The 10,000-nt window shown below is 50.1% G+C and overlaps 1 protein-coding gene across 1 annotated transcript in view; it reads left to right on the top strand.

Annotated features, from left to right (window-relative positions):
• Window positions 1–6,274: 6,274 nt before the first annotated feature.
• fosl2 (FOS like 2, AP-1 transcription factor subunit) overlaps window positions 6,275–10,000 on the top strand; it is a gene marked incomplete at its 3' end in the record, with an annotated part of 8,764 nt that continues 5,038 nt past the window's right edge. The window contains exon 1 of the mRNA XM_084437886.1: window positions 6,275–6,851. Within this exon, the coding sequence (XP_084294012.1) occupies window positions 6,723–6,851 (129 nt within the window). The 5' untranslated portion in view covers window positions 6,275–6,722. The remainder of the gene's footprint in view (window positions 6,852–10,000) is intronic.

Genomic DNA, 10,000 nt, shown 5'->3' with positions numbered 1-10,000 from the left:
CTTCTAGTACAGAGCACTGTATATGAAAGATAAAACACATTGAAGACATATGCCCTTTGTGACATGGTGTTGGGAACAGGACAGTACGGGTTTGGTTTTCAAAAACCACCGCATACAAGCACCAGGTGGCTGGTTTGCATAATCTCCAATATGGCCCTCTCCAGGAAAGAGAACTAGAATGATCCTTGAATTATATCACTTTTTCTACTTTTTTTGGTGCAAAGAATCCATTTCCGAAGTAATTTTTCTATTTCAAGGTCATTTAGGAAGTTAGAAAGGTGATTGAGGGCTCTAGACCTGTTTTCAACCCCACAGGGTTTTCACTTTATTGGACATCTCTAACCCTAACCTAAGCCCAATATGAACTCTAACCCTAACCCTAAATATTAACCCTAACCCTAACCCTAACCCTCTCAGCTACAGGGAATTGAATGTCATATATCTTTAGAGGAATCATTTCCTTATTTCTCTGTCACTCTGGGCACATTGCTCACATTGTTGTCAAAGCATGTCAGACCCCCACACGTGCGCTATCGGAATGTGCCTTGCTTCCTCTCAGATCCGCTCCGAGTCTTCGAACACGTCCGGAAACTCCTGCGAGGGATGCAGCGACTTCTGGTCACGCACACACCACTCAGAATGGAATATGCGCCATTATCCACTTCGCTAACACCGTTTCCTGAACACCTGTGGTTCAGCCACCCTTGGAGAATAGAGAACTCAGTCACTGTGGAAACGGTGACAGCAAATGATTGATGTCAATAAACAAGCAAAGAAACAGTCCGTTTTTTACTGGTTCGGCTGTCACTCAACACCCCCGACCTATTCCCCCTGTTCACCCAACACCCCCGACCTATTCCCCCTGTTCACTCAACACCCCCGACCTATTCCCTGTTCACTCAACACCCCCGACCTATTCCCCCTGTTCACTCAACACCCCCGACCTATTCCCCCTGTTCACCCAACACCCCCGACCTATTCCCCCTGTTCACCCAACACCCCCGACCTATTCCCCCTGTTCACTCAACACCCCCGACCTATTCCCCCTGTTCACCCAACACCCCCGACCTATTCCCCTTGTTCACTCAACACCCCCGACCTATTCCCCCTGTTCACTCAACACCCCCGACCTATTCCCCCTGTTCACTCAACACCCCCGACCTATTCCCCCTGTTCACCCAACACCCCCGACCTATTCCCCTTGTTCACTCAACACCCCCGACCTATTCCCCCTGTTCACTCAACACCCCCGACCTATTCCCCCTGTTCACTCAACACCCCCGACCTATTCCCCCTGTTCACTCAACACCCCCGACCTTTTCCCCCTGTTCACTCAACACCCCCGACCTATTCCCCCTGTTCACTCAACACCCCCGACCTTTTCCCCCTGTTCACTCAACACCCCCGACCTATTCCCCCTGTTCACTCAACACCCCCGACCTATTCCCCCTGTTCACTCAACACCCCCGACCTATTCCCCCTGTTCACCCAACACCCCCGACCTATTCCCCCTGTTCACTCAACACCCCCGACCTATTCCCCCTGTTCACTCAACACCCCCGACCTATTCCCCCTGTTCACTCAACACCCCCGACCTATTCCCCCTGTTCACTCAACACCCCCGACCTATTCCCCCTGTTCACCCAACACCCCCGACCTATTCCCCCTGTTCACTCAACACCCCCGACCTATTCCCCCTGTTCACTCAACACCCCCGACCTATTCCCCCTGTTCACTCAACACCCCCGACCTATTCCCCCTGTTCACTCAACACCCCCGACCTATTCCCCCTGTTCACTCAACACCCCCGACCTATTCCCCCTGTTCACTCAACACCCCCGACCTATTCCCCCTGTTCACTCAACGCCCCCGACCTATTCCCCCTGTTCACTCAACACCCCCGACCTATTCCCCCTGTTCACTCAACACCCCCGACCTATTCCCCCTGTTCACTCAACACCCCCAACCTATTCCCCTTGTTCACTCAACACCCCCGACCTATTCCCCCTGTTCACTCAACACCCCCGACCTATTCCCCCTGTTCACTCAACACCCCCAACCTATTCCCCTTGTCACTCAACACCCCCGACCTATTCCCCCTGTTCACCCAACACCCCCGACCTATTCCCCCTGTTTACTCAACACCCCCGACCTATTCCCCCTGTTTACTCAACACCCCCGACCTATTCCCCCTGTTCACCCAACACCCCCGACCTATTCCCCCTGTTCACCCAACACCCCCGACCTATTCCCCCTGTTCACCCCACACCCCCGACCTATTCCCCCTGTTCACTCAACACCCCCGACCTATTCCCCCTGTTCACTCAACACCCCCGACCTATTCCCCCTGTTCACCCAACACCCCCGACCTATTCCCCCTGTTCACTCAACACCCCCGACCTATTCCCCCTGTTCACTCAACACCCCCGACCTATTCCCCCTGTTCACTCAACACCCCCGACCTATTCCCCCTGTTCACTCAACACCCCCGACCTATTCCCCCTGTTCACCCAACACCCCCGACCTATTCCCCCTGTTCACTCAACACCCCCGACCTATTCCCCCTGTTCACTCAACACCCCCGACCTATTCCCCCTGTTCACCCAACACCCCCGACCTATTCCCCTTGTTCACTCAACACCCCCGACCTATTCCCCCTGTTCACTCAACACCCCCGACCTATTCCCCCTGTTCACTCAACACCCCCGACCTATTCCCCCTGTTCACCCAACACCCCCGACCTATTCCCCCTGTTCACTCAACACCCCCGACCTATTCCCCCTGTTCACTCAACACCCCCGACCTATTCCCCCTGTTCACTCAACACCCCCGACCTATTCCCCTTGTGTCACATTTTTGCTCCTAAATTCATGATGTGCAAGAAATGATTTTTGATCCATGGAGCCCATGCATGGACCAACCGACGCGCGCGGCAGTCTTCACCGATTCTGGTGTTTTAAGATGAACGTAGGAACCATAGCATATTGTATTTCTAGTTAATGCACCCATTTCATATTTTCAGCGTGTCATATTTTGGGCCCAGAGTCTTCCTCTAAGTGTGTCTAAATGTTATTTAATGGGTCTATAATTGCACAATGCAGATATCACTATGATATCCACTGTGATGCTTATGTCGCCAATGCATTAAACCACGAGCGCCTGTAAGCTATTCTGTTTCTGCGCAAAGTAGGCCTACTGTCAATTCCCAGATAGCAAGCGGATGTGTAATGATTCTGGGCCATATATGGGCTGGAACTAAGCCACGAGGGCCAGATCTGGCCTGGATATGGCCCAGATCCGCTTGCTATCTGGGTTGGAACATTATTCCAGTGAATTTTATCTGGAGCCTGACTGACGTAGCTTCGCTAGTGACACGGATGATCGTGGGTCATTGGCCCGGGCCAGGACTGAGGGCTGCTCAGTTAGTCCAGGCCAGGACTGAGGGCTGCTCAGTTAGTCCAGGCCAGGACTGAGGGCTGCTCAGTTAGTCTGGGTCAGGACTGAGGGTTGCTCAGTTAGTCTGGGTCAGGACTGAGGGCTGCTCAGTTAGGCCTACTCTAGGACCAGGACTGAGGGCTACTCAGTTAGTCTAGGCCAGGCCTCTGTAACCTGCGTCTCTGGGCCAGACCAGGCCAGGGCTCTGTAACCTGGGCCAGGCCAGGCCTCTGTAACCTGCGTCTCTGGAGCTCCTCTACAGTGGCTCACTGGCTTTGACAAACATTATATGGAAATGAATAACTAAATAAATATATTACTATTAAATAAATTTATTTATTACTAAAATAAATGGTCATGTTGGTCATTCAAGTTAGCTAACTAGTTAGATAGCAGCTAGCCTCGTGAGACCATCCTGATTTTGTGAGCTCACGTTCTGTTTCTTTCGCAAATCAGTCTGGATACTCTCCATAAAGATCTGTTTGTGCCAGATCAGAAAACGATCTCGCCAATGAGCGTTGATTGTGAGGAATTTGAAATACAAACAGGCAGGGTGGGTTAAGTGTGACGACAGTGAGGAGCGGTTGAAGTTAGCGCGTGATAGATGGTGATACACAGATGGTTCATCCAATCACCTGCCAAGTAATTTTGAAAGTGTTGCCCTTTTCCAAGCAATACCAAAGGAGATTTCCCAGATGATTATGCGAAGCAAACTATCTGGTGCGTCAGGTTAGATAGCAGCAGACTGCATAGAAATTCACCACAATGCAGGAAATGTAGTGTTTGGTGCTCAACGTTACCCCCTTGGACCCCCAGACTCCCCTGCCCCCCTTTATGTGTCCCCCCTGGGTGCATATACCACCACGCCTGAAAACACATCTAAGGGGAAGCATTACCTTCATTTTAAGATCAAATATGTTTTGCGGCCCCAGTCAGATTTTGTATTCATTTTTTGGCCCAAAATGGCTCTTTTGATAGTAAAGGTTGCCGACCCCTGGCCTAGGCTGTATCAGATGCACATTGGGAACCATGAGAAGGGCTGTTGAGAGGTCATACCCACAACTAGCATACAAGCACGCTTCCAACGTAGCCTGACAACCCGTGCCTTGCGTTCCTCTTTCTACAGAGGTAGGCTATAGAGGCATTACATTACATTGAACCTCTAAACACTTGAAAGATACACTACTCGCACTGTCTGTCTCTCTCTCTCTCTCTCTCCCTCTCTCTCCCTCTCTCTCTCTCTCTCTCTCTCTGTCTCTCTCCCTCTCTCTCTCTCTGTCTCTCTCTCTCTCTCTCTCTCCCTCTCTCTCTCTCTGTCTCTCTCTCTCTCTCTCTCTCTCTCTCTCTGTCTCTCTCTCTCTCTCTCTCTCTCCCTCTCTCAAAATAAAATCGACCAAAGAGAGGAAACAATATTATTGGATATTCGACGATAAAATAGCCTAGGCCTAGCGTGCCTAAATGAGTCTTAGCCTACTGTTTCCATGTGTTAATGAATGTCTTGAACATGCTGATGTTGAGCGAGACCCTGCCTTCCCGAGACCCTGCCTTCCCGAGACCCTGCCTCCTCGAGACCCTGCCTTCCCGAGACCCTGCCTTCTCCAGACCCTGCCTTCTCGAGACCCTGCCTTCCCGAGACCCTGCCTTCCCGAGACCCTGCCTTCCCGAGACCCTGCCTTCCCGAGACCCTGCCTTCTCCAGACCCTGCCTTCCCGAGACCCTGCCTTCTCCAGACCCTGCCTTCCCGAGACCCTGCCTTCCCGAGACCCTGCCTTCTCGAGTGAGACCCTGCCTTCTCCAGACCCTGCCTTCCCGAGACCCTGCCTTCCCGAGACCCTGCCTTCCCGAGACCCTGCCTTCTCCAGACCCTGCCTTCCCGAGACCCTGCCTTCTCGAGACCCTGCCTTCTCTAGACCCTGCCTTCTCGAGACCCTGCCTTCCCGAGACCCTGCCTTCCCGAGACCCTGCCTTCCCGAGACCCTGCCTTCCCGAGACCCTGCCTTCCCTAGACCCTGCCTTCTCCAGACCCTGCCTTCCCGAGACCCTGCCTTCCCGAGACCCTGCCTTCCCGAGACCCTGCCTTCCCGAGACCCTGCCTTCCCGAGACCCTGCCTTCCCGAGACCCTGCCTGCTCCAGACCCTGCCTTCCCGAGACCCTGCCTTCTAAAGACCCTGCCTTCCCGAGACCCTGCCTTCTCTCGCGAGGCAGTGGAAGGAGGGAATCCCTCCCGTCTCTGACGCTCTTAAAGGAAACCCACACGCGCGCTCTCTGACGCAACTGCCCATTTTAGGAAACATGCGTCAATGGACAGAACCAAATCAGACAAGGACAAAATGCACTCATGGAAAAAAATAGATCACTAGGCTTTATAACTTATATGTATATATGTATGTATGTATGTATATATGTATGTAGCCTTTATGTGTATATATATATATATATATATATATATATATATATATATATATATATATATATATATATATATATATATATATATGTGTGTCTGTTTCTTTTCCACTTCTGTCTTATCAATCGTCACTCTATGGTCCAATAATGGAAACTACTTTTTTGTGCCATGATCTGCAATAGGCTATATAAGCCCAGATAACCCCTCCCTAAAAGCCTTGTCCACGCCCAGGCCGTGACGTGCCCAACCGTAGATAAGCGGTTGCAGTTCTTCATACTGCCATAGAAGTGAGTCATCCAAGGACTTGTGGAAACCAAAGAGAAACAAGACAGGAGTTGTTTCAGCGGAACGGCAGCAGATAGCCTATTTGAAATAAAGTGTGGCAAAAGGAAGCGATCCTGTTGAGTAGGTTTGGCTGGAAAGAGCATTTAATCGTGAGTCACGCAGGTCTACTCGACGTGAACTCAGGACTGATTGATAAAGTAGGTGTAATGTTTTAGTGCGTCTGACTTTTCTTCTTGAAATTCGCACCTGAACTCAGCTGTAGGTGGCTTATTGAGTGCTGGCGACTCAAAGGACAAAGTATCTTAAGTTGCTACCTAACGATGATGTCATTGTAAAGGAAAGGTTTATGGACAAAACCCTGTAGCATACCTAATGCTTTTATAGCCAACACCTTTGGTTGCAAAGTGGTTTTTATTTGGAAGAGAAGTTGCAGCGTGTTGCGGTTGCGCACCCATCTGGATATCCAAGATCACAACGAGCAAGTCACTCTCAACGCACTCAAAAAGGATTTCCCTTTCGGCGCTGTTCTTTCCGAGGATATCTAGAGACTAAACTCCTCATCTAGCCTGTTGAGCCCGTCCTCTTCCCTGGATCATGTACCAGGACTACTCCGGGAACTACGACACGTCGTCCCGCGGCAGCAGCGCCTCCCCGGCGCAGCCAGAGTCCTTCACCAGCGGCAGCAGCACCATCAGCAGCCCGGTCTCTACCTCCAGCTACCAGGTACTAATCTAATAATGAATAACTAATAATGAATAACTATCAAGCTATCAGGTTACTAATAATGAATAACTATCAAGCTATCAGGTAGTCTATACTAATAATGAATAACTATCAAGCTATCAGGTAGCCTATACTAATAATGAATAACTATCAAGCTATCAGGTAGTCTATACTAATAATGAATAACTATCAAGCTATCAGGTAGCCTATACTAATAATGATTAACTATCAAGCTATCAGGTAGCCTATACTAATAATTGATAACCGTGCGGGCATCTGAGCCTCCCACTTGGATTGCATGCTTTAACATGTAAAACTTGAATATCGGTTTAAATTGACTTACATGTTAATTCACATCTCTGCGCAAAAGCTCTAATTTTAGGCTATGCTGCTCTTTTGTGTGGATAGGTGTCATATTTCAAGCGCAGATGAAATTGTATGTTTTAGGCATATTAGGAAGTGAATGAACGCCTTGACACAGTTTTGGACCGATGGTGACAGATCGTGGACTGCTGAGCGCAGAGCGACAGTATGACTTGTATCCCCCTATCACGACAGCAGAGGGTTGTAGGGATGTGTTATCTACGGGTCTACCAAATAGCATTAGCCCATTGGATAAGTCGTTGGAAATATTAAATATTAGTAGCCACATTTTAGGCTTGGCCACTAAAAAGAGCGGTGTGTTTTCCGGATATGAAGCAAGCGCGCACATAGTGCGTATCACGGTCATATCCATCCATCTCCAGTTCGACCACTTCCCCGAGCGCGGTGGTGGTGCGTAAATTGAACTAACGTCTTCCGCACTCTTGGAAGAAGCTATGTGGGCAATTGCGTGTTGTTTCCCCTCACCTGTCCAATGTCACATCATTTCCTTTCCATGTGCACCCGTGTCACCTAGTCACTGCATATAAAACAGCCGCATCCAACTCCTACGTGCTGTGCGGCACTAGACTGGTGCGGCACTGATTATGGAAAATGTCTTCATTGAAAACGTCACATGACCGCGTATCAGTGCTGATTACACCACCCTTCAACATATGAACTGAAATATCTGCTTCGAACATCTGGGAACATCAAATGACGCCATGGAGGCGCGTGTAAATCAACGGGCTGCTTGTCCGCCTGCTCGCTGAAGGCACGTTGAGACCGACGGAGAGACGAGCTCCGGTTCGCCCTGTTGCTCCACCGTCTACAGCGGGGCGAGTCGTGACTGGTAAACAGTTGGCCTCTACAAAAATGTGATCAGCACAGGTAGCTACAAACAATCTCTAAGGGTCTGAAACTCACTTCAGGAGGTAAAGTTCCACCACTGCTGTTCCCGTGTCACCGCATGGCTAGAAAGCAGGCGGGAGTTGCAGAGAAGGACTGGGTCAGAGTGGACCCGGAGCTCCCAGAGTGGACCCGGAGCTCCCAGCGTGGACCCGGAGCTCCCAGCGTGTCTGTGATGCAGAGAAGGACGGGTACAGAGTGGACCTGGAGCTCCCAGCGTGTCTCAGCGGGTCTGTGATGCAGAGAAGGACAGGGTCAGAGTGGACCCGGAGCTCCAGCGTGTCTGTGATGCAGAGAAGGACTGGGTCAGAGTGGACCCGGAGCTCCCAGCGTGTCTGGGCTGCAGATGAAGGACTGACCCAGAGTGGACCCGGAGCTCCCAGCGTGTCTGGGTTGCAGATGAAGGACTGGGTCAGAGTGGACCCGGAGCTCCCAGCGTGTCTGGGTTGCAGTGGTAGAGTGGGTCGTTCAGTGATCGAAGGGTCAGTGGTTCGAATCCCAGCTCCGACTGTCCACATGTCGAAGTGTCCTTGAGCAAGACACCTAACCCCAAAAATTGCTCCCAATGAGCAGGTTGGCGCCTTGCATGGCAGCTTCGGCCATTGGTGTGTGAATGTGTGTGTGAATGGGTGAACGAGAGGCCATTGTAAAGCGCTTTGTCCCTTAGGGGTGAGAAAAGCGCTATATAAGTGCAGTCCATTTACCATTTACCATTTACCAGATGGGCACCACGTAGTCACGCACTGGCAGATGTTGGCGTGACTTGTGAGCAGCGGGTTAAAGCGATGGCGAAGCGGCGTGTCCCAATGCGCCCTCGGGTGCCGGAGACCCGGGGTCTGGAATCTCCCCAGATGTCCTACTGTGTGATTACACAGGCCCATTATACCTTAGCCCCTTCGTCTTTTCAACAGATTTTATTTTGTAATATAACGCTTATAAGACAGTAGTAGCAACGGAAGTAGAAAAGCACCGTTAAGATAAAGGATGTTCTATAAGATGTGTGCCCTATAGCTCCTTATTGTGGTATGTTGGCATGAAATTCACTCGCAACATATCGTGCAGAGAGACTGAAGAGGTCTGTGTGCGCGTTAGGGGAGAACCAGGCTGCTTTCATATACTGGTATTATAATCTGATAAACATGACAAACATTATATTCACTCTAACCACTTAACTAAGACATAACAGAATGCCCTCCAGGTGTTTATGCTGAACATCGGTAGCGAGATAACTGTGCTTCTTTTATGGGAATGTTTGACGCGCAGCGCGTCTCATCACTGCCCTCTATTGAAATGCACGGGTTCGTTTCGAAAGAAGCATTTCCTTATTTGCTCTGCTCCCGTGTTGATGTCAGGAACATAGAGACGTTTTAGAGGTAAACGTCCCTGGATGTTTTGGCTTCCTATTAGGGGACCGGCAATTCTTCGCTCAATAAATACCCATCTGTTTATAACGTGATCTGGATAAATACCCATCTGTTTATAACGTGATCTGGATAAATACCCATCTGTTTATAACGTGATCTGGATACGCCAAGTCCGTGAGCGCAATGGTGGAGCACGGATACGGGAAACGGGGAGTGCGCGTGGACATGTTTCCCGTACGCGGTGCTTCCATGAGGCAGATGTTCAAATGTTCAACATGAGGCAGATGTTCAAATGTTCATAATAATCAGGCTACTCGACGTAATAGGGTCGAACTAGACGGGAAACGCTCACGTGTTCTGGACCCTTGATCTTCGGCGCAAAGTTGCATAATATATCCAAGATGTCTCCAGCACGGTACCTCCACCATGAAGGGATTAAGTTTTCACTTTGTGCGTCATTCACCTAAAATGTATTTCATGAATATTATGATGGCCATGTGTTTTACGTGAAGCCCG

This window comes from Borostomias antarcticus (genome assembly GCF_949987555.1).
Source record: "Borostomias antarcticus genome assembly, chromosome: 5".
NCBI lineage: Eukaryota > Metazoa > Chordata > Actinopteri > Stomiiformes > Stomiidae > Borostomias > Borostomias antarcticus.
Note: the sequence above shows the minus strand (reverse complement) of the source record. Positions and strands in the feature narration are given on the sequence as shown.